A 25538-nucleotide genomic window follows, 5' to 3' on the forward strand; every position below is an offset into this window, starting at 1 on the left:
TGGCAACTGTAGAAGCCATGTTACAATCAATCGTGGAAGTCCCACTGAGATATGGTCTGCATTGCCTGTCACCACAGACCCCAGCCTCCGCCAGGTGTGGTACCCACAGAAGTCCCTTGTACCTTGCTGTTAAGGGCAAGTCAAGTCCACAAAGATGTGGCAATCAGCACTTTTCTAAACTGTGCTTCGTGTTGAGTTTCATGGCTTTTCATTCTCAGGTTGATACCTGTTTTCTTATTGGTTCCTAGTTTTTTGAGATCCTTGGGAGATCAGGCTACTCATTTTCATACAATTTGGCTGTCTTTTGAGTTACTGTATTTCTGAGCTGTCTTAAAGTGTTCTTTGCCATAAGTGGAATCATGGGGTAAAACACAGGTACTGCCCTGTAAGCCTGTTGCTCAAGCTAGCCTCACAGACCAGCGGGTTTGCAGTTCTCACTCTACTGGCAACTATTGGGACAAACTTGCTCTCGAGAAGCTGAAGGCCTTTCCTCTCAGATCAGGAAGAAGATAAAGATGCTCACTCTCATCACTTTTATTCAATACAGAATTGGAAGACCTAGCCAGAGCAATTAGTCAAGAAAAAGAAATAAAAGGCATACAAATTAGAAAGGAAAGAGTAAAATGGTCACTTTTTGCAGGTGACATAATATTATATAGAAAACCATAAAGACTCCACTCAAAAATGGTTAGAACTGAGAGAACTTGCCCCCCACAATCCACCTCTACAGGGTATTTTAGAGGGACTGCTCTAGATGGGTGTGCTCCTAAAAAGATCACATAACAAAACACCCAACATATGAAAAATGGAGGAGGAGGAATAAGAAGGGGGAGAAATAAAGAAGCATCAGACTGTGTTTATAATAGCTCAATAAGTGAGTTAAGTTAGACAGTAAGACAGTAAAGAAGCTAACCTTGAACCTTTGGTAACCATGAACCTAAAGCCTGCAATGGCAATAAGTACATATCTTTCAATAATCACCTTAAATGTAAATGGACTGAATGCGCCAATCAAAAGACAGAGTAATAGAAAAGATAAAAAAGCAAGAGCCATCTATACACTGCTGACAAGAGACTCACCTCAAACCCAAAGATATGCACAGACTAAAAGTCAAGGGATGGAAAAAGATATTTCATGCAAACAACAGGGCGAGAAAAGTAGGTGTTGCAGTACTAGTATCAGACAAAATAAACTTTAAAACAAAGAAAGTAACAAGAGATAAAGAAGGATATAACATAATGATAAAGGGCTCAGTCCAACAAGAGGATATAACCATTATAAATATATATGCACCCAATACAGGAGCACCAGCATATGTGAAACAAATACTAATAGAATTAAAGGAGGAAATAGAATGCAATGTATTCATTTTGGGAGAGTTCAACACACCCCTCACTCCAAAGGACAGATCTACCAGACAAAAAATAAGTAAGGACACAGAAGCACTGAACAACACACTAGAACAGGTGGACCTAATAGATATCTACAGCACTCTACATCCAAAAGCAACAGGATGAACATTCTTCTCAAGTACACATGGAACATTCTCCAGAATAGACCACATACTAGGTCACAAAGAGAGTCTCAGTAAGTTCAAAAAGACTGAAATCCTACCAACCGACTTCTCAGACCAGAAAGGTATAAAATTAGAAATTGTACAAAGAAAGCAAAAAGGCTCACAAATACATGGAGGCTTGACAACATGTTCCTAAATAATCAATGGATCAATGAACAAATTAAAATAGAGATCAAGCAATATATGGAAACAAATGACAACAACAACACAAAGCCCCAACTTCTGTGGGGCGCAGCGAAAGCAATCTTAAGAGTAAAGTATATAGCAATCCAAGCATATTTAAAGAAGGAAGAACAATCCCAAATGAATGGTCTAATGTCACAATTATCGAAATTGGAAAAAGAAGAAAAAATGAGGCCTAAGATTAGCAGAAGGAGGGACATAATAAAGATGAGAGAAGAAATAAATAAAATTGAGAAGAATAAAACAATAGAAATAAATCAATGAAATCAAGAGCTGGTTCTTCAAGAAAATAAACAAAATAGATAAGCATCTAGCCAGACTAATTAAGAGAAAAAGAGAATCAACACACATCAACAGAATGAGTAATGAGAAAGGAAAAATCATGACGGACCCCACAGAAATACAAAGAATTATTAGAGAATACTATGAAAACCTATATGATAACAAGCTGGAAAACCTAGAAGAAATGGACAACTTCCTAGAAAAATACAACCTTCCAAGACTGGCCCACAAAGAAACAGAAAATCTAAACACAACAAATACCACCAACAAAATTGAAGCAGTAATCAAAAAACTACCCAAGAACAAAACCCCTGGGCCACATGGATTTACCTTGGAATTTCATCAGACATACAGAGAAGACATAATACCCATTCTCCTTAAAGTTTTCCAAAAAATATAGGAGGAGGGAATACTCCCAAACTAATTCTATGAAGCCAACATCACCCTAATTCCAAAACCAGGCAAAGACCCCACCAAAAAAGAAAACTACAGACCAGTATCCCTGATGAACGTAGATGCAAAAATAATCAACAAAATATTAGCAAACCGAATTCAAAAATACATCAAAAGGATCATACACCATGACCAAGTGGGATTCATCCCAAGGATACAAGGATGGTACAACATTCGAAAATCCATCAACATCATCCACCACATCAACAAAAAGAAAGACAAAAACCACATGATCATCTCCATAGATGCTGAAAAAGCATCCGACAAATTCAACATCTTCATGATAAACTCTCAACAAAATGGGTATAGAGGGCAAGTACCTCAACATAATAAAGGCCATATATGATATACCCACAGCCAACATCATACTGAACATTGAGAAGCTGAAAGCTTTTCCTCTGAGATCGGGAACAAGACAGCGATGCCCACTCTCCCCACTGTTATTCAACATAGTACTGGAGGTCATAGCCACAGCAATTAGACAAAACAAAGAAATACAAGGAATCCAGATTGGTAAAGAAGAAGTTAAACTGTCACTATTTGCAGATGATATTGTACATAAAAAACCCTAAAGACTCCACTCCCAAACTACTAGAACTGATATCAGAATTCAGCAAAGTGGCAGGATACAACATTAATACACAGAAATCTGTGGCTTTCCTATACACTAACAATGAACTAATAGAAAGAGAAATCAGGACAACAATTCCATTCACAATAGCATCAAAAAGAATAAAATACCTAGGAATAAACCTAACCAAGGAAGTAAAAGACCTATACCCTGAAAACTATAAGACACTCTTAAGAGAAATTAAAGATGTCACTAACAAATGGAAACTCATCCCATGCTCTTGGCTAGGAAGAATTAATATTGTCAAAATGGCCATCCTGCCCCAAACAATATATAGAATTGATGCAATCCCTATCAAATTACCAACATCTTTCTTCAATGAACTGGAACAAATAGTTCAAAAATTCATATGGAAACACCAAAGACCCCAAATAGCCAAAGCAATCCTGATAAGAAAGAATAAAGTGGGGGGATCTCACTCCCCAACTTCAAGCTCCACTACAAAGCCATAGTAATCAAGAAAATTTTAACTGGCACAAGAACAGAGACACAGACCAGTGGAACAGATTAGAGACTCCAGACATTAACCCAAACATATATTCTCAATTAATATACAATAAAGGAGCCATGGCCATACAATGGGGAAATGACAGTGTATTCCACAGATGGTGCTGGCAGAACTGAACAGCTACGTGGAAGAGAATGAAATTGGATCACTGTCTAACCCCATACACAAAAGTAAATTCAAAATGGATCAAAGACCTTAATGTAAGTCATGAAACTATAAAACTCTTAGAAAAAAACATAGGCAAAAACCTCTTGGATGTGAACATTAGCGACTTCTTCATGAATATATCTCCCCGGGTAAGGAAAACAAATGCAAAAATGAACAAGTGGGACTATATCAAGCTGAAAAGCTTCTGTACAGGAAAGGACACCATCAATAGAACAAAAAGGTACCCTACAGTATGGGAGAATATTTTCACAAATGACAGATCCGATAAAGGCTTGACATCCAAAATATATAAAGAGCTCACACCCCTCAACAAACAAAAAGCAAATAATCCAATTAAAATATGGGCAGAGATGCTCAACAGACAGTTCTCCAAAGCAGAAATTCAGATGGCGAAAAGATACATGAAAAGATGCTCCACATTGCTAGTTATCAAAGAAATGCAAATTAAAACCACAATGAGATATCACCTCATAACAGTAAGGATGGCCACCATCCAAAAGACAAACAACAAATGTTGGTGAGGTTGCGAAGAAAGGGGAACCCTCCTACACTGCTGGTGGGAATGTAAATTAGTTCAACCATTGTGGAGAGCAATATGGAGGTTCCTCAAAATGCTCAAAATAGACTTACATTTGACCCAGGAATTCCACTTCTAGGAATTTACCCTAAGGATGCAGCACTCCAGTTTGAAAAAGACAGATGCACCCCTATGTTTATCGCAGCACTATTTACAATAGCCAAGAAATGGAAGCAACCTAAGTGTCCATCAGTAGATGAATGGATAAAGAAGATGTGGTACATATACACAATGGGATATTATTCAGTTATAAGAAGAAAACAAATCCTACCATTTGCAACAGCATGGATGGAGCTAGAGGGTATTATGCTCAGTGAAATAAGCCAAGTGGAGAAAGACAAATACCAAATGATTTCACTCATCTGTGGAGTATAAGAACAAAAGAACAACTGAAGGAACAAAACAGCAGCAGAATCACAGAACCCAATGGACTAACAGTTACCAAAGAGAAAGAGACTGGTGAGAATGGGAGGGTACCGATGGATAAGGGTGGGGAAGAAGAAAGGGGGTATTATGATTAGCATGTATAATGTGGGGAGTGGGGGAAAGGGGAGGGCTTTGCAACACAGAGAAGACAAGTAGTGATTCTACAGCATCTTGCTATGCTGATGGACAGTGACTGTAATGGGGTTTGTGGGGGGGACTTGGGGTAGGGGAGAGCCTAGTAAACAATGTTCTTCAAAAAATTAAAAATAAATAAATTTTTAAAAATGGTGCTGGCGAGGAGGGGCGGAAGATGGCGGCGTGAGTAGAGCAGCGGAAATCTCCTCCCAAAACAACATATATCTATGAAAATATAACAAAGACAACCCTTCCTAGAATAAAGACCAGAGGACACAGGACAATATCCAGACCACATCCGCACCTGAGAGAACCCAGCGCCTCGCGAAGGGGGTAAGATACAAGCCCCGGCCCCGCGGGAGCCGAGCGCCCCTCCCCCCAGCTCCCGGCAGGAGAAGAGCAGGCAGAGCGGGAGGGAGACGGAGCCCAGGGCTGCCGAACACCCAGCCCCAGCCATCCGGGCCAGAGTGCAGGGCCCTCGATACTGGGAAAACAGGGCAGCAACAACAGTGAGCAGGCACTGGAGGCTGGGCGACAGAAGACATAAGAAAAGCGCGCGACCATTTTTTTTTTTTTTTTTTGCTTTTTTGCTGCTTTGTTTTGGCGAGCGCTTTTTGGAAGTCTTAAAGGGACAGGGACCCCAATACTAGGGAAACAGGGCAGAAAGACCGGTGAGCAGAGGCCTGAGGCTGGCACCGGAGAATAAAGAAAAACGAACGAACACCTTTTTTTTTTAATTAAAAAAAATTTTTTTTTTTTAATTAAAAAAAATTTTTTTCTTGTTTTTTTTTGTGGTCGTTGTTTTGTTTTGGCGGGTGCTTTTTGGAAGTCTTAAAGGGGCAGGGCGGGTCACTTAATCCAGAGGTAGGGAATCCGGGATCTCGGGGCACCCTAACCCCTGGGCTGCAGGGAGCAGGGAGGCCCCTTACGGAGATAAATAGCCTCCCAGCAGCTCCTGCTCCAACGCGACTCCACCATTTTGGAGTAGCTGCCCGAGCCGGGCCACGCCCACAGCAACAGCGGAGATTAACTCCATAGCAGCCGGGCAGGAAGCAGAAACACTGTCTGCGCGCAGCTGCGCAGCACAAGCCAGTAGAGGCCGCTGTTCTCCCAGGAGAGGAGGGCCACAAACCAACAAGAAAGGAAGTCCTTCCAGCCGTCACTCGTCCCAGTTCTGCAGACTATTCCTATCACCATGAAAAGGCAAAGCTACAGGCAGACAAAGATCACAGAGACAACACCAGAGAAGGAGACAGACCTAACCAGTCTTCCTGACAAAGAATTCAAAATAAGAATCATAAACATGCTGACAGAGATGCAGAGAAATACGCAAGAAAAATGGGATGAAGTCCGGAAAGAGATCACAGATGCCAGAAAGGAGATCGCAGAAATGAAACAAACTCTGGAAGGGTTTATAAGCAGAATGGATAGAATGCAAGAGGCCATTGATGGAATTGAAATCAGAGAACAGGAACGCATAGAAGCTGACATAGAGAGAGACAAAAGGATCTCCAGGAATGAAACAATATTAAGAGAACTGTGTGACCAATCCAAAAGGAACAATATCCGTATCATAGGGGTCCCAGAAGAAGAAGAGAGAGGCAAAGAGATGGAAAGTATCTTAGAAGAAATACTTGCTGAAAACTTCCCCACACTGGGGGAGGAAGTAATCAAACAGACCACGGAAATACACAGAACCCCCAACAGAAAGGATCCAAGAAGGGCAACACCAAGACACATAATAATTAAAATGGCAAAGATCAAGGACAAGGAAAGAGTGTTAAAGGCAGCTAGAGAGAAAAAGGTCACCTATAAAGGGAAACCCATCAGGCTAACGTCAGATTTCTCAACAGAAACCCTACAGGCCAGAAGAGAATGGCATGATATATTTAATACAATGAAACAGAAGGGCCTTGAACCAAGGATACTGTATCCAGCACGACTATCATTCAAATATGACGGTGGGATTAAACAATTCCCAGACAAACAAAAGCTGAGGGAATTTGCTTTCCACAAACCACCTCTACAGGACATCTTACAGGGACTGCTCTAGATGGGAGCACTCCTAGAAGGAGCACAGCACAAAACACCCAACATATGAAGAATCGAGGAGGAGGAACAAGAAGGGAGAGAAGAAAAGAATCTCCAGACAGTGTATATAACAGCTCAATAAGTGAGCTAAGTTAGGCAGTAAGATAATAAAGAGGCTAACCTTGAACCTTTGGTAACCACGAATTTAAAGCCTGCAATGGCAATAAGTACATATCTTTCAATAGTCACCCTAAATGTTAATGGGTTGAATGCACCAATCAAAAGACACAGAGTAACAGAATGGATAAAAAAGCAAGACCCATCTATATTCGGCTTACAAGAAACTCACCTCAAACCCAAAGACATGTACAGACTAAAAGTCAAGGGATGGAAAAACATATTTCAAGCAAACAACAGTGAGAAGAAAGCAGGGGTTGCAGTACTAATATCAGACAAAATAGACTTCAAAACAAAGAAAGTAACAAGAGATAAAGAAGGACACTACATAATGATAAAGGGCTCAGTCAAACAAGAGGATATAACCATTCTAAATATATATGCACCCAACACAGGAGCACCAGCATATGTGAAACAAATACTAACAGAACTAAAGGGGGATATAGACTGCAATGCATTCATTCTAGGAGACTTCAACACACCACTCACCCCAAAGGATAGATCCACTGGGCAGAAAATAAGTAAGGACACGGAAGCACTGAACAACACAGTAGAGCAGATGGACCTAATAGACATCTATAGAACTCTACATCCAAAAGCAGCGGGATATACATTCTTCTCAAGTGCACATGGAACATTCTCCAGAATAGACCACATTCTAGGCCACAAAAAGAGCCTCAGAAAATTCCAAAAGATTGAAATCCTACCAACCAACTTTTCAGACAACAAAGGCATAAAACTAGAAATAAACTGTACAAAGAAAGCAAAGAGGCTCACAAACACATGGAGGCTTAACAACACGCTCCTAAATAATCAATGGATCAATGACCAAATCAAAATGGAGATCCAGCAATATATGGAAACAAATGACAACAACAACACTAAGCCCCAACTTCTGTGGGACACAGCAAAAGCAGTCTTAAGAGGAAAGTATATAGCAATCCAAGCATATTTAAAAAAGGAAGAGCAATCCCAAATGAATGGTCTAATGTCACAATTATCGAAATTGGAAAAAGAAGAACAGATGAGGCCTAAGGTCAGCAGAAGGAGGGACATAATAAAGATCAGAGAAGAAATAAATAAAATTGAGAAGAATAAAACAATAGCAAAAATCAATGAAACCAAGAGCTGGTTCTTCGAGAAAATAAACAAAATAGATAAGCCTCTAGCCAGACTTATTAAGAAGAAAAGAGAGTCAACACAAATCAACAGTATCAGAAACGAGAAAGGAAAAATCACGACGGACCCCACAGAAATGCAAAGAATTATTGGAGAATACTATGAAAACCTATATGCTAACAAGCTGGGAAACCTAGGAGAAATGGACAACTTCCTAGAAAAATATAACCTTCCAAGATTGACCCAGGAAGAAACAGAAAATCTAAACAGACCAATTACCAGCAACGAAATTGAAGAGGTAATCAAAAAACTACCAAAGAACAAAACCCCCGGGCCAGATGGATTTACCTCGGAATTTTATCAGACATACAGGGAAGACATAATACCCATTCTCTTTAAAGTTTTCCAAAAAATAGAGGAGGAGGGGATACTCCCAAACTCATTCTATGAAGCTAACATCACCCTAATACCAAAACCAGGCAAAGACCCCACCAAAAAAGAAAACTACAGACCAATATCCCTGATGAACGTAGATGCAAAAATACTCAACAAAATATTAGCAAACCGAATTCAAAAATACATCAAAAGGATCATACACCATCACCAAGTGGGATTCATCCCAGGGATGCAAGGATGGTACAACATTCGAAAGTCCATCAACATCATCCACCACATCAACAAAAAGAAAGACAAAAACCACATGATCATCTCCATAGATGCTGAAAAAGCATTTGACAAAGTTCAACATCCATTCATGTTAAAAACTCTCATCAAAATGGGAATACAGGGCAAGTACTTCAACATAATAAAGGCCATCTATGATAAACCCACAGCCAACATTATATTGAACAGCGAGAAGCTGAAAGCATTTCCTCTGAGATCGGGAACTAGACAGGGATGCCCACTCTCTCCACTGTTATTTAACATAGTACTGGAGGTCCTAGCAACGGCAATCAGACAAAATAAAGAAATACAAGGAATCCAGATTGGTAAAGAAGAAGTTAAACTGTCACTATTTGCAGATGACATGATACTGTACATAAAAAACCCTAAAGACTCCACCCCAAAACTACTAGAACTGATATCGGAATACAGCAAAGTTGCAGGATACAAAATCAACACACAGAAATCTGTGGCTTTCCTATATACTAACAATGAACCAACAGAAAGAGAAATCAGGACAACGACTCCATTCACAATTGCATCAAAAAAAATAAAATACCTAGGAATAAACCTAACCAAAGAAGTGAAAGACTTATACTCTGAAAACTACAAGTCACTCTTAAGAGAAATTAAAGGGGACACTAACAGATGGAAACTCATCCCATGCTCGTGGCTAGGAAGAATTAATATCGTCAAAATGGCCATCCTGCCCAAAGCAATATACAGATTTGATGCAATCCCTATGAAACTACCAGCAACATTCTTCAATGAACTGGAACAAATAATTCAAAAATTCATATGGAAACACCAAAGACGCCGAATAGCCAAAGCAATCCTGAGAAAGAAGAATAAAGTAGGGGGGATCTCACTTCCCAACTTCAAGCTCTACTATAAAGCCATAGTAATCAAGACAATTTGGTACTGGCACAAGAGCAGAGCCACAGACCAATGGAACAGACTAGAGAATCCAGACATTAACCCAGACATATATGGTCAATTAATATTTGATAAAGGAGCCATGGACATACAATGGCGAAATGACAGTCTCTTCAACAGGTGGTGCTGGCAAAACTGGACAGCTACATGTAGGAGAATGAAACTGGACCATTGTCTAACCCCATATACAAAAGTAAACTCCAAATGGATCAAAGACCTGAATGTAAGCCATGAAACCATTAAACTCTTGGAAGAAAACATAGGCACAAACCTCTTAGACATAAACATGAGTGACCTCTTCTTGAACATATCTCCCCGGGCAAGGAAAACAACAGCAAAAATGAGTAACTGGGACTATATTAAGCTGAAAAGCTTCTGTACAGCAAAAGACACCATCAATAGAACAAGAAGGATCCCTACAGTATGGGAGAATATATTTGAAAATGACACATCCGATAAAGGCTTGACGTCCAGAATATATAAGGAGCCCTCACGCCTCAACAAACAAAAAACAAATAACCCAATTAAAAAATGGGCAGAGGAACTGAACAGACAGTTCTCCAAAAAAGAAATACAGATGGCCAACAGACATATGAAAAGATGCTCCACATCGCTAATTATCAGAGAAATGCAAATTAAAACTACAATGAGGTATCACCTCACACCAGTAAGGATGGCTGCCATCCAAAAGACAAACAACAACAAATGTTGGCGAGGCTGTGGAGAAAGGGGAACCCTCCTACACTGCTGGTGGGAATGTAAGTTAGTTCAACCATTGTGGAAAGCAGTATGGAGGTACATCAAAATGCTCAAAACAGACTTACCATTTGACCCAGGAATTCCACTCCTAGGAATTTACCCTAAGAACGCAGCAATCAAGTTTGAGAAAGACAGATGCACCCCTATGTTTATTGCAGCACTATTTACAATAGCCAAGAATTGGAAGCAACCTAAATGTCCATCAATAGATGAATGGATAAAGAAGATGTGGTACATATACACAATGGAATATTACTCAGCTATAAGAAAAGGGCAAATCCAATCATTTGCAGCAACATGGATGGAGCTGGAGGGTATTATGCTCAGTGAAACAAGCCAAGCGGAGAAAGACAAATACCAAATGATTTCACTCATCTGTGGAATATAAGAACAAAGGAAAAACTGAAGGAACAAAACAGCAGCAGAATCACAGAACTCAAGAATGGACTAACAGGTACCAAAGGGAAAGGGACTGGGGAGGATGGGTGGGTAGGGAGGGATAAGGGGGGGAGAAGTAAGGGGGTATTAAGATTAACATGCATGGGGGTGTAGGAGAAAAGGGAGGGCTGTACAACACAGAGAAGGCAAGTAGTGATTCTACAACATTTTGCTATGCTGATGGACAGTGACTGTAAAGGGGTTTATAGGGGAGACCTGGTATAGGGAGAGCCTAGTAAACATAATATTCGTCATGTAAGTGTAGATTAGTGATAGCAAAAAAAAAAAAAAAAAAAAAAAGGGCAGTTCCTGTGTGGTAACCTCCAATGAGTTCTACACAAGGGTATAAAGGGCATATAAAAGTGTAGGCAAAGGGTCTGTTTGTGTTTATACAGAGGATCAAAGCCTAATTGGGCTACCCCGAAAATGAACTAAGATACGATATGAAAAAGAACTTCCAACATCTGCACTCTCTGGAAGACTCATGCCAGAAAATGATCATCAAAAAACCCCAACAAAGATCCACGCACTGCTACAGCTGTAGATGCACTCATCCCACCAGTTCCTGGACTTGCCATGGGAATGAGGAAGGAGATATCTAAGCTGGCCTGTGCATACAGTAAAACAACAAAATTGGACTGGATCTATACTGTTGGAACTCAACCAAGAATTTGGAGAAGTTCAAATTGTAGCGCTCCAAAGTCTTACAACTACAAACTATTTACTGTTAAAAGAACATATGTCATGTGAACAGTCCCCAGGAATGGGTTGTTTTAATTTGTCTGATTTCTCTCAGACTGTTCAAGTTCAGTTGGACAATATCCACCATATCATAGATAAGTTTTCACAAATGCCTAAGGTGCCTAACTGGTTTTCTTGGTTTCACTGCAGATGGCTGGTAATTACAGGTATGCTTTGGTTATGTAACTGTACTCCTATTATGTTAATGTGTGTGCGCAATTTAAGTAGTAGCTTAAAACCTATACATGCTGAAGTTACTCTACAAGAAGATATATCAAAGAAATAATCAATCTTTCCATGTTTTCTTCCGCCTGCTACTTCTATAGGTTTTCTTCTTCCTTCCTAATTACAACCCTTAAATAGAATTCGTGCCTCATATCAAATTTACCGAGTATCATAATTCTTCCAAGTGGTAAAGATACCTCAAGACAAATGCTGGGCATAGAAGCCACAGGGCATAAATATGCAAAGAAGTAAAAAGCTAACTTTTTCAAACAATAAGGCTTCTCTCTCACTTACCAACTTCACATTTCCCTGTATGGCCCCGGAAGATGACTGGTTAGCCAGAGACGGGTAAGATTCCTCAAGGGAGGAACAACCTAAGACAGGCACAGTCGCAGGGGGGCCATCAGGTGAGAAATTGGGGATCAACAGAGGTGAGGCTTAGAACCTCACCCCCCCGTTCTGAGAGAAATCTTCTGCATACGTGGATGTTTTATTGCCCTGGTCTAGCTTGGATTAACACATAGTCTACAGGCACACACCTGATCATCTACATGTGCTCTCTTACAACACTAAACTATGTTTTCTACCTTTATCTTGTATCTACCTACCACTTCAGCATTTTATTAAAAATAATAATAATAAAGAGAGAAATGTGGTATCCACATATAAATCAAGTATAAAAACCAAATGAGTATTCATATTTGAACTGACTGTTTATAGTTCATAATGCATGAGCAAAACCCAAAGTTTCTGTGATGACTGCCCTTGTACTGTTCACTATGTAACTTATTCATTATGTAAGAATTTGTTCTACATGTAAAAACTTGTTTGTTATGCCTCAGAAGATTGGAGACTGACAAAAATTAGGCTTGGGGTGGAATAATGATTGTGCATTGAGCATTGACTCCCCTATACAGAATTTTATTGTCGTTAACAACCATTTGATCAATAAATATGAGAGATGCCCTCACAAAAAAAAAAAAAAAAAAAAAAATAGAAGGAAAGACTTCCAATGGTAAAATAAATTAGTAACCGGGATGTAATGTATAGCATAAGGAATATAGTCAAGATATTGTAACAGCCTGGTAGGGTGATAGCTGGAACCTAGAATTATGTATATAAATGTTCTACCACTGTGTTGTACACTTGAAACTCATGTAATGTAATACTGTGTGTCAACTACCCTTCAATAAAAAATAATTATTAAAAAAAAAAAAATGGTGCTGGCAAAACTGGACAGCTACATGTAAGAGAATGAAACTGGATCACTGCCTAACACCATACATAAAAGTAAATTTGGAATGGATCAAAGACTTGAACATAAGTCATGAAACCATAAAACTCTTAGAGAAAAACATAGGCAAAAATCTCTTAGACATAAACATGAGTGACCTCTTCTTGAACATACCTCCCTGGGCAAGGGAAACAAAAGCAAAAATGAACAAGTGGGACTATATCAAGATGAAAAGCTTCTGTACAGCAAAGGACACCATCAATAGAACAAAAAGGTACCCTACAGTATGGGAGAATATATTCATAAATGACAGATCCAATAAAGGGTTGACATCCAAAATATATTAAGAGCTCACACACCTCAACAAAAAAGCAAATAATCCAATTAAAAATGGGCAGAGGAGGTGAATAGATAGTTCCCTAAAGGAGAAATTTAGATGGCCAACAGACACATGAAAAGATGCTCCACATTGCTTGTCATCAGAGAAATGCAAATTAAAACCACAATGAGATATCACCTCACACCAGTAAGGATGGCCACCATCCAAAAGACAAACAACAACAAATGTTGGTGAAGTTGTGGAGAAAGGGGAACCCTCCTACACTGTTGGTGGGAATGCAAATTAGTTCAACCATTGTGGAAAGCAGTATGGAGGTTCCTCAAAAAGCTCAAAATAGACTTACCATTTGACCCAGGAATTCCACTTCTAAGAATTTACCCTAAGAATGCAGCAGCCCAGTTTGAGAAAGACAGATGCACCCCTATGTTTATCGCAGCACTATTTACAATAGCCAAGAAATGGAAGCAACCGAAATGTCCATCAGTAGATGAATGGATAAAGAAGATGTGGTACATATACACAATGGAATATTATTCAGCCATAAGAAAACAAATCCTACCATTTACAACAGGGATGGAGCTAGAGGGCATTATGCTCAGTGAAATAAGCCAGGCAGAGTAAGACAAGTACCAAATAATTTCAGTCATATGTGGAGTATAAGAACAAAGAAAACCTGAAGGAACAAAACAGCAGCAGAATCACAGAACCCACGAGTGGACTAACAGTTACCAAAGGGAAAGGGACTGGGGAGGATGGGTGTGAAGGGAGGGATAAGGGTGGGGAAAAACGGGGCATTACAATTAATATGTATAGTGTTGGGGGGGTTATGGGGAATGCTATACAACACAGAGAAGACAGGTGGTGATTGTACAGCATCTTGCTATGCTGATGGACAGTGACTGTAGTGGGGTGGGGGTGGGTGGACTTGGTGAAGGGGGAGCCTGGTAAACATAGCGTTCTTCATGTAATTGTAGATTTATGATACCAAAATTTAAAAATAAATAAATAAACTCAAAATGGATTTAAGACTTAAAAACTTGAAACCATAATACTAGAAGAAAACCCTAGCAGTAAGCTCTTTCACATTGGTCTTACCAATATTTTTTTGATATCTGTCTTCTCAGGCAAGGACCACAAAAGCAAAAACAAACAAATGGGATTATGTCAAATTAAAAGGCTTTTGCTCAGCAAAGAAAACGACCATGAAAATGAAAAGGCAATGTACTGAATGGGAGGTGCTCACAAATGATATATCCCTTAAAGGGTTAACATCCAAAATATACAAGGAACTAATAAAATTCAACATCGAAAAGAAACAACCTGATTTAAAAATGGGCAGATGACCCGAATAAACATTTTCCCAAATAAGACATACAGATGGCCAACATGCACATGAAAAGATGCTCATCATTTTATCAGAGAAATGCAAATGAAAACCAGAATGACAAATCACCTTGTACCTGTCAGGATGGCTAGTATCAAAAAGACAAGAAATAACAAGTGTAGGTGAGGATGTGGAGAAAAGGGAACCCTCATGAACTGTTGGTGAGAAAGTAATCTGGTATAGCAGTATGGAAAAGAGAATGGAGTTTCCTCAAAAAATTAAAAATATAACTATCATATAATCCATCAATTTCCCTTCTAGGCATTTATCCAAACAAGATGAAAACACTATTTCAAAAAGACTAATGCATCCCTATGTTCATCACAGTATTATTTACAATAATTTATAGAAGCAAACTGTCTATTGATAGTTGGATAAAAAGGATGTGGTGTGTGTGTACACATACAGATATATATACACAATACATATGGAATGGAATGGAATGAAATACTATGGAATATATAGTATACAGTGGAATACTACTCAGCTATAAAAAAGAATAGACCATTACCATTTGCAACAACATCAATGGATCTAGAGGGTATTATGCTAAGTGAAATAAATGAAAGACATATACTGTATGACCTCACTTATATGCAACAACTAAAAAGCAAAACAGAAAGACTACAATAATTTATAATTATATATTTGGTTATTCAGATTGCCAAAATATATTCCACAGATATATTTGGTTTTTATCCAGTTTCTAAAAATGCTGCAGAGCCATAAAGGTGAAATGGGTGTCTTATTAATGAAGGTACTTTTTTGACCCCACCCAACGGCCGGAGCTAGTTGCCTAGAGGATCAACCACATGACTGGAGGGTTGGAACTCTCAGTCCCCACTCCAACCTCCAGAGAGGGAAGAGGGATTGGAGGTTGAATCAGCCAATAGCCAGTGACCTAGTCAACTATGACTATGTGATGAATCCTCCATAAAAATCCAAGAGAACACCTTTTTGGTCTCCTTTTCAGGGTACTTCCATGCTTGGAGAACCAAAGCCCTTCCACATGCCATTGAATCAGGCCCTAATCTCAGGACAGAAGCTTCCTTGTCAGCAACTTTATGCCTTTCTTCATCTGGCTATTGATATGTATCCTTTAACAAACTGGCAAACATTAAGTATCCCCATGAGTTCTGTGAGCTGCTCAAGCAAATTAATCCAACCTAAAGAGATCACTGGAACCTCAAATCTCTACTTAGTTGGTCAGAAGCACAGTTAACAGCCTGGGGTTGGGACTAGCATCTGAAGTGGGGGTTGAGGAAATGTAGCCCTGGACGCTTAACCTGTGAAATCGGATGCTATCTTTGGATAGATAGTGTCAGAAATGAATTGAATTTTCAGCCTGCTGGTATTTTGTGTGTGGGAACAGTTACTTAGATAATATTTATTACTCCATATCCACACAAATACACTCAACTGATCTTTGGAAAAGCAGCAAAAGCAATTTAGTAGAAAAAGGAGTACTTTCAACAAATGGCGCTACACCATATTTAAAAAATACTTTAGACACAGAGCTTATACTTTTCACAAATATTGTCTCAAAGTGGAAAACACACCTAAATGCAAAACACAAAACTACAAAAATACCTAGAAGATAACAAAGGAGAAAATGTAGGTGACCTTTAGTTTGGCAATGACTTTTTATATATAATACCAAAAACATAATCTGTGCAAGACAGAATGGGTAATTTAGATGAATAAAATAAAAAACTCTGCTCTGCAAAAGACAAGTGTTAAAAGAATATGAAAAGATACTCATGTCGTTAGGGAACTGCAATTTAAAGCAAAAGTGGCAATACCACTACACACCTATTTGAATGGCTAAAATCCAAAACAGATACTAGCAAGTGATGATGAGGATATGGAGCAAAAGGAACTCTCATTCAGTGCTAGTGGCAATGCACAATGGCACAGACACTTTGGAAAACATTTTCTTACAACATTAAACATACTTTTACTATATAATCCAGCAAGTCAACCCTCCCTCCTTGGGGTGTACCCAAAAGAGTTAAAAATTTATGTTCACACAAGATCTACACACATATGTATCTTGCTGGTATATGCATCACTGCCAAAACTTGGAAGCAACCGAAATGTCCTTCAGTAGGTGAATAAATGTGATACAACCATACAATGGAATGTCACTTAAGTGATAGCTTAAACATAAATCTGCATAGCAGCTTTATTTGTAAACATCCCAAAACTGGAAAAAAAAAAACAGAACTCCAGGAACAGCTAAATGGATAAAAAATAATTGTGGTATATCCCTACAAGGTAATAATACTCAACAATACAAATGAACAAACTATTGATACATGCAACAAGATGAATTCTTAAAATAGTTAAGATTAGTGAAAAAGACCAAAGACCCTAATCTCTATAAAGTATATACCACATGATTCCATTTCTAAAACTGTAGAAAATGCTTGCTGTTGCTTGGGAATTATGGAGAAGAGGTTGCTGGAAAGGACTGGGAGGAAAAAATTATTACAAAGGGACACAAGGAATCTTTTGGTTGTGTTGATATGTTCATTATTTTGATTGTGGTGAAGCCTTCACACGTATGTACACATGTTGAAGCATAACACATTTTATACTTCACAAATGTGCAGTTTATTTCATGTTAATAAAAGCTGTTAAGAACTAAATGTTCCCCATAAAAATCCATATTTACCATCCCTCTCGGAAAGTCACATCTGCCACCTAGTTTGGTTGTATCATATCACTCTCCTTATAATTTGGGAGGGTGAACCCTGCCTCAATGTCAGCAAAAACTGGACAGCAATGAAGTCCATGGGTCAAAAAAGCCCCATCCTATCATCTCTGTTTTGTCAGTGCTTGGATCCCCACCTGTGCAGATTGTCATAACAACAACAGTCAGAGAAGTAAAGGAATCCACAAACCTTTAGATAATTTACTCTAATAGTGGCCTTGGTCCCTGAAGACACAGATGTAGGAAATTCCTTAGAATTCCCATATGCTCTCACCCCATACAGCCAAAATTGCATGGACATGTGTAGATGCCTTCTTTAGGATAGATACCTCCTCTCATTTGTCACAGTCATTCCCACCCCATTATCTCAATGTTTCTGTACCAATTATGATTCCCACATAGCTCTTCCAGTCAATGGCAGATGTATATGCTATTGTAGACATCAAGGACTGGCTCCGGTACAGGTCCAGGAGACAGAAATAGCTCAAAAGTGCTGGGGGAAATGGGACAGTCCCTAGGAACAAGGACCCAATTCATGTTGCTTCCAGAAGCACTGGAGATTTTCACAACACCTATGCCCTCCTCAGAATGAACTCTGGGCTCACAGGAAATCCTGACATCCAGGTCACAGGATCAGGTACACAAAACTCTTCAGTCTTTCCCAGAAAGCCTTGGGCAACAATGCAAATTAAGCCAAACTAGATTGAGAACTATTCTCTTCCATCCTGCTGTCCCTTCTGAGGTACATAAAGTTGGTGTTGACAAAAGGTGTTCCTCCCTTCTTGGTGGCAGAACCCAATTTTTTCTCAATCCACTCCACACAGTGAACAGCTTCCCCTCCCTCCACCCCCAAGTAAAGACTGCCACACCAGGCCTTTATCCCTGGGCAAACTGGAGCAGCATACAGCAGGCAGTTCCAAAGCTGGGTGACTTGGAAGCAGGACATATAAGTCACAGCTATCATGTTTATAGTCAACACTGTCCATGAAGGGAAATGCCTGGAGACCCCCAAGAGACTACAGGTCAGATCCTTTTGGCCGGCAAGCGGTCATGGGGAAGGAAATGAGGACCTTCAGTGGGCTCAGATGCTCATGATTCCCCCTACAGAATAGGAGAGAAAGTGCAAAGGTCTGCCTTCCCTGAGCATACCAGAGTGACTGACACACACTATGGGTGGAGGATCTTGACATTTGGCAGCAATGAGATGGCTTCTACCCCAGGCACTGGCAGGAATGCAACTCTGTCAAGAGCCCAGAACATTTTAGAAAGTGCAATGTGCCTCATGAAAGCTTCTCACATGGGTGGTACTTTTTAGGACTCTCCCCAGGATGAATGAATCAGTGTACAAGGTTCACCTGCTGGCTGCTGGTTCCCTCACAAAGGGTACTCACAGAGCTTTTCTCTGGTATGACTCCTATTTGGTTGAACAAGGAGATGGCACGTTTTCCACATTCATAAGGCCTTTCTCTAGTATGAACTTTCTGGTTTAAACAAGTTTAAGAGATACAGTTAAAGATCCACTGAAACTGTTGCATTCACGAGGTCTTTCCCCAGTGTGAACTTTCTGGTGCCGAACAAGATGGGAACTTCTGCTGTAGGCTTTCCCACATTCTCTGCACACATAAGGCTTTTCTCCAGTATGAACCCTCTGGTGTAGAATGAGGCTAGAGTTGCGGCTAAAGAACTTCCCACATTCACTGCACTCATAAGGTCTTGCTCCAGTATGAACTTTCTTGTGCTGAACAAGGTGGGAGCTACTAATGTAGGCTTTTCCACATTCACTGCACACATAAGGCCTTGCTCCGGTGTGAACTCTCTGGTGTAGAATGAGGCTGGAGTTGTGGCTAAAGCACTTCCCACATTCACTGCACTTGTAAGGCTTTGCCCCAGTGTGTATTCTCTGGTGAACAATAAGGTTGGAGCTATGGCTAAAGAATTTTCCACATTCACCACACTCATAAGGCCTTTCTCCAGTGTGGATTTTCTGGTGCTGCACAAGGGTATCTTTACGGCTGAAGGCCTTCGCACATTCACTGCACTCATAAGGCCTTGCTCCAGTATGAATTATCTGGTGCTGAACAAGTGTGTCTTTGCAGCTGAAAGCTTTCCCACATTTGCTGCACACATAAGACCTGGCTCCTGTGTGGACTCTTCGATGTTTAATGAGACTGGAGTTATGGCTAAAGAACTTCCCACATTCAATGCACTCATAAGGCCTTGCCCCAGTGTGAATTCTCCAGTGCTCAATAAGGTGAGAGCTTTGGCTGAAGAACTTCCCACATTCACTGCACTCATAAGGTCTTTCTCCAGTGTGGAATCTCTGGTGCTGAACAAGTGTATCTTTACGGCTGAAGGCTTTTCCACATTCACTGCACTTATAAGGCCTTTCTCCAGTGTGAATTCTCTGGTGCTGAACAAGGTGGGAACTTCTGCTGTAGGCTTTTCCACATTTGCTGCAGTCATAAGACCTTTCTCCAGTATGAACTCTCTGGTGCTGAACAAGTGTGTCTTTGCGGCTAAAGGCCTTCCCACATTCACTGCATGTGTAATGTCTTTTTCCAGTATGGAATTTCTGGTGCATTTTTAAGTGGGACAGGTGAATGAAGGTCTTTCCACACTCCTTACAAACATGTGATGTTTCTCCACTGTGAATTTTTCTGTGATTAAGAAGAGCTGACTTCTCCTCGGACATACTTCCATATGGTAGGCATCGAAAGGGTCTTACTTCAGTGTGAGGTATCTGGTTGTCAAGGAGAGTGACAGTGTTCAGGAAGGCTCGCCCACTGTCACTGCAACTGAAAAGCATTAGTCCCTCTTGGTCTCCCTGGTTTCGCCTGAGACTGGAGCTGGGTGGGAAAGACTCTATGAACTCAATCCTCTTGTATGGACTCATCCCATTGTGAGCAGTCTGGTGCTGGAAGAGGCCAGAGCTGTCCAGCAAGTCCATCCCTTCTTCCCTGTAGGTAATGGGTTGCCCGAACATGTGGACTGCACAGCTCTTCCCAAAGGAGGCTCCACCATCATCCCCTCTGAAGGGAGCCTCTCCACTGCATCGCTTCTGGTGCTGGAAAAAGTCGGCACTGCACAGGCATCCTCTCCCAAACAGGCCGCAGGAGTACGGTTTCTGAGAGGGGCGGGATCCCTGGTGCTCAACCAGCTGCAAAATGTCTTTCAAGAGTGGGTCACACATCTCACCTGGCCAGGCTTCCTGGGTGAGTGGACCTGACTCAGGAGCCCTGACCTGTGGCACTCCTACAGAAGCGAACTGCTCAGAAGGGGCCCCTTCATTGTCTGCTTCACGCCAACAACCTAAAAGCAAAGAAATGCTGGTGAGATGCGTGCTGACTTTGGCCGGAAGGAGCAACCCCATCACATATGTGTTTGTGACATACCAAAGGATGAGTCCACTGGCTTGTTGGCAGCACAAGAGACCCAGGATCAGGGTGTGAAAGGGCCCACAGCCAGTCACAGGCCTCTGAAGATCACAGCGTGGGGAAGGGTGGGTGGAGACAAGATGATGAGCTATGGCATCGGGCAGAGAGGCAAGGCGTGCAGCGCGCGCTCTCCTGAATGGGCCGAGCAGGGCCTCGGCTGCTGGTGGCAGGTGAGCTCTGTGCAGGGGGCGTGTCCAGGCTCAGGAAAACCTGACCACAAGTAGGTAGCTGGTCCTTCAGGCCAACTTGAGGGTGCCACCCACTGCACACTCAAGTGAGCCAGCATTGCCCAGCACTGGGATGCGAGCAGAGGAGAATGAGACACAGAGGCAGGGAAGCGGGGAAATAGCCAAGGGATGGAACACAGAAAAGAAATCACAAGGAGGCCAAGTGCCAAGGATGGGGAAGGAGAGGCAGAAACGTGGTGTGCGGTGAGCCTCACAAAGAAGACACTGGTGAATACAGCGCAGGCTGAAGGTATGATGAGCCCTGACATGACTCTCCCGCAGCTCCCACACTGATGGCCAAGCCCTTCTGGGCCTCTTTCACTGTGGCTGAGTTGGGTCTGCCCCACCAGGCACCCAGGACTCTTGACCCCCTCCAGCTGGGCCACTATGTGGGACCTGGGAGATAGAAGTTGTAAGACGCACACAGGGCAGATGAGACGTCTGAGCAGGACCATGTCAGTACCTGCAGTTCCTGGCACAACCCATCCCCAGGAAATGCTTGCTAGGGAATGAGAGCATAACCTGGGACACAGAGGTGCCACAGAGACAGTCACCAGTCAGGGAGTACCCAAGCCAAGTAGAGTCTGTCAAGCAAACTGAAGAATCCCTGGACCCCTAACTCATTCCTGCAAGGCTTCGGGCAGCACGTGTTGGGACTGCTCAGCAAGGAAGGGGATACTGCACATGGCCCAGCCATTGCACCCGAGCACCTGCTGTGGGAACCAAAGAAGGGAGGCAGGAGTTACTGATCTGGCTGGACAGAATGAGCTGCCTCTAGGGGAAAGGAGAATAACCAATCCCTAAGGACACTGTGGAAGGCAGCCCCTAGGATGGCCCCCAGGAGTGTCTACCTCCCAACATTCTCGCCCTGAGTAAGCCTCTTCCCTTGATTGTAGGCTGGACTGAATGACCCATTTTCAAGGAATAGAATATGACAAAAATGATCAGATATCACTTCCAAGGTCAGGTTAGCTAAAGACCAGCTTCCACCATGAGCATTCTCTCTTGCTTCCCTTTCTCAGAAAGAAGGCAGCTTCTATGTTACAAGGGACACTACAGAAAGGTCAATATGCCAATGGACTGAGGGAGGCCTTTGGCCTAAGCCAGTGAGGAACTAACGCTCACAGTTCAATGAGCTGCAAGAAACTAAATCTTGCAAACAACCACATTAGTGACTTTTTAAGGGCCACAGTCTCTTCCTGAGACTCGTCTTCAGAAAACACAGCTCTTGCTGACAGCCTGACTGAACCTCATGAAAGACCCTAAGTAAGTAGCACCCAGGTAAGCTGTGATCAGATTCCATACTGAATCTAAGATAATAAATTTTTATTGTTTTAAGCCAATAAATTGGGGTGATTTGCCATGTACCAATAGATAACTTAACCCAGTTATCTATAATAGGGACTTACCCAGTGAGGCCACGAGCGCAAAGTTCTCCAGCATCACATCACGGTACAGGCATCTCTGAGCCTCCTCAAGGAGACCCCACTCCTCCTGGGAGAGGTACACGAACACATCCTTGAAGGAGACACCACCCTGTCACGATGGCAATAGTTGAGTCCACAAGCAACAGGATGCCCTTGTCTGTCTGCTCACATACCCGCACCTTGGTCCCCCTCCTCCCCAGCCACCCACCTTAAGGAGACACCAGGCCCTGGCGCCACTAGCGCCTGCTCTCATTTCCCTCTGACTACTGTGCCCAGCCCAGAGCCGAACCAGGCTCTTGAGGAGACAGATAGTATATAAACCACGGGTCTGGCATAAAGGGCACCAGATGCTCTCCTGACAGCCAGTTCTGGTGTCGTCCAGACCATGCCTCCAAGAGACAACCTTAAGGCCCACAGTTCCCATGCCTCCCAATGAGTGCATCACGCTTTGAATCACACCTTCCTCACGTCTGGGACCCCCACTACCACCACCAACCTTCTGGTGCTCACCCTATGCACTTTCAAGGCACCCCCAACCATGCCACTCTACACACAGAACCTAGGAAGTGCTCAAATGTCTTTATGACAGGCACCCCTACCACCCAAGTACCTAAACAAAAGACCCAGTCCTCAGTCCCAAGTTTCCACTTTTTTGTTATTAACAGCACTTCCACCATGACCTGAAGATACTCCTACATGTAACCCACAGCTCCACCCCACCCCACACCTTTTGAACTTCTTCAACCAGAACCTCTCCCCAGAACTAAAACACTCTGTCCAGCTTGATGCCTCAACTAAGAGGTCCCTGGGACTTTTAAACTAAACATGACAAAAACCTAAATCTAACCTTCAAGATAGCCACTGAAAATAACTCCTGTCACCAACTTCTCTGTCTCAGTTGATGACACTTCCATCATTCTACCAGCTAAAGCAAATAAAAAAAAACACCCTGGAGTGATCCATGACTCTTCTCTTTCTCTCATCCTCCCTTCCCATCAGAAAATTCAGTTACCCTAATTAAGACACAGACTTAAAACCCCACCTACTTATCTCACTTCCACAGCCACCTCTCCTCTGCTCGTGTACCAGGAGAGGTACTCCAGCTGGGCCACTATGTGTGGGCCGCTACATGTCTTTCACCACCCTCAGAATAGACGCCCAGCTTCTCAGCCTGCCATTTCTGCCTGACTCCTGTTCCCAATAGACATAATTAAGACCTGTAGTTCCGTAAAGACGCCCAACATTTATACATGCTGTTCCTGGGCCGAAAAAACCCTTCCACTCCTCACTGGCTGGCCAGAAGTAGGAACTTCTCCCTATAACTCTAGGCCTGGTTCCAGGATGCTGGGCTAGAAAAGACCCCTCTTTAGGGCTCCCAGCTTTAAGTATAAAGAGAAGAAAAAGTTAAGATTCCCAAAATATCACAATTTCTCATCAGAAAATCTGGCCGGCCCTGCTTTGAAAGCATATACAAAACACAAATTCTTCGACTGCCACCATCCTGGTTCATCCACCATGGACAGGCACCTGGATCCCTGCAGTAGACTACATCCTGGTCTCCTGCTCACCCATATACTCCCCAGTGCTCCCATTCTTCAGCCAGAGGGAGCCTGTTAACACCTAAGTTAGGTCACTTTGTTCTCAGTTCCAAACCTTCCACGGCTCCCACCGCCGTCGGAACAGAGGTCCAGCTCCTCAGGCTCCCACTCCAGGCCTGGCCCCGTGGCCACCTGCTCTCTGTTCCCACTGGACCTAACAAAGGCTTGCGGTCCCCGAGACACTCCGAGTTCACTGTCACCCTCAGGTGTTTCTACCAACAAGCTCTTGGGCCTTAGAAACCCCCACACCTCATCCTATCGATATAGAAATGGGAACCTCGTCATACAGCCGTCGGGTACGCCGTCCTCCACCGCCTTCATACTCAGAGGGGGGAGCGAGGAAGATAAAGTGGTGACGGTCCTAGCACACACCAGCCCCTACATCCGAGTCGTCGAAGGCTCGAGGGACCCTCCACTCACCTGAGTCCGGTCCACCGGCGCTGCGGCCGCCATGGGATCCTGTGAGCAGAACGGCTCTAAAGAAGGGCGAACTGGGCGCGCCCTGCAGGCTCAGCCGAAGCCCCACAGCCCCCGGACGGGTGACCTCTGGCTGACCGTCGCGCTCCGAGCCTCTGTGTCTTCCCCGTGTAAAAATGCACACAAGGCTCGGGGGGCCGCCCGCGGGGGCCGCCGAAGACAGAGGGCGGGCGAGAAGGCCTGGGAAAGAGCGCAGCCCTGGCGACGACCCCTGCTCCAAGACCGCCAGCCCCAGGAAGAGGATCGTGGATGGTGATACAGACGCCGAGCGAGGTCCTGTCCGTTTTGCTGTTCTTCTCTGCTTGGTTCCGAAGAGCCGCTTGGACAGCTCACCCCAACCGACTCGGAGCCTCCACAGCCTGTGTGGACAGCCCTGGCGCAGGCATAAGACATCACCGCGGGGACGCAGGAAGTCCCGCCCCGGCCGACGTATCAGGAAACGCCCATCTTCCGGGTTGTCTTTCGCTCAAGGCCGATGCACTGTCGGGCACAGACTTCTGGGTAATGTAGTTTGTGCCCTGTATCGACCAGGCAGCGGGCATGTTTCTGTTTTTCCCTGGCAACAGGAAAGCCGGGAAGGCCAGTCGCTGGAAAGAGACCGAGACCGCGAAGCTCTAGGGTCCCGGAGTGTCAAAGCGCCTCTTAAAGGTGACGCTCCCAGATTTCCATGCAT

The 25538-nt window shown here is 42.7% G+C and overlaps 1 protein-coding gene across 1 annotated transcript; it reads right to left on the reverse strand.

Annotated features, from left to right (window-relative positions):
• Nucleotides 1-17578: 17578 nt before the first annotated feature.
• ZNF304 (zinc finger protein 304) lies at nt 17579-25260 on the reverse strand. Its single transcript, XM_036926415.2, has 3 exons — nt 24809-25260; nt 22773-22899; nt 17579-21011 (listed from the first exon to the last, which is right to left on the reverse strand). The coding sequence occupies exons 1-3, from the start codon at nt 24839-24841 to the stop codon at nt 19189-19191; spliced, it is 1983 nt and encodes a 660-aa protein (XP_036782310.2). The 5' UTR covers nt 24842-25260; the 3' UTR covers nt 17579-19188.
• Between the last annotated feature and the right edge of the window lie 278 nt (nt 25261-25538).

Source organism: Manis pentadactyla (assembly GCF_030020395.1).
Source record: "Manis pentadactyla isolate mManPen7 chromosome 15 unlocalized genomic scaffold, mManPen7.hap1 SUPER_15_unloc_1, whole genome shotgun sequence".
NCBI lineage: Eukaryota > Metazoa > Chordata > Mammalia > Pholidota > Manidae > Manis > Manis pentadactyla.

Excerpts from the sequence above, each read along its gene's own strand:
- ZNF304 (XM_036926415.2), bottom strand. The coding sequence starts at position 24,841 with ATGGCGGCCGCAGCGCCGGTGGACCGGACTCAG. Across the intron at positions 22,900-24,808 it reads CGCCGGTGGACCGGACTCAG|GGTGGTGTCTCCTTCAAGGA; the intron begins GTGAGTGGAGGG and ends CCATCGTGACAG. Across the intron at positions 21,012-22,772 it reads TGCGCTCGTGGCCTCACTGG|GTTGTTGGCGTGAAGCAGAC; the intron begins GTAAGTCCCTAT and ends CTTTGCTTTTAG.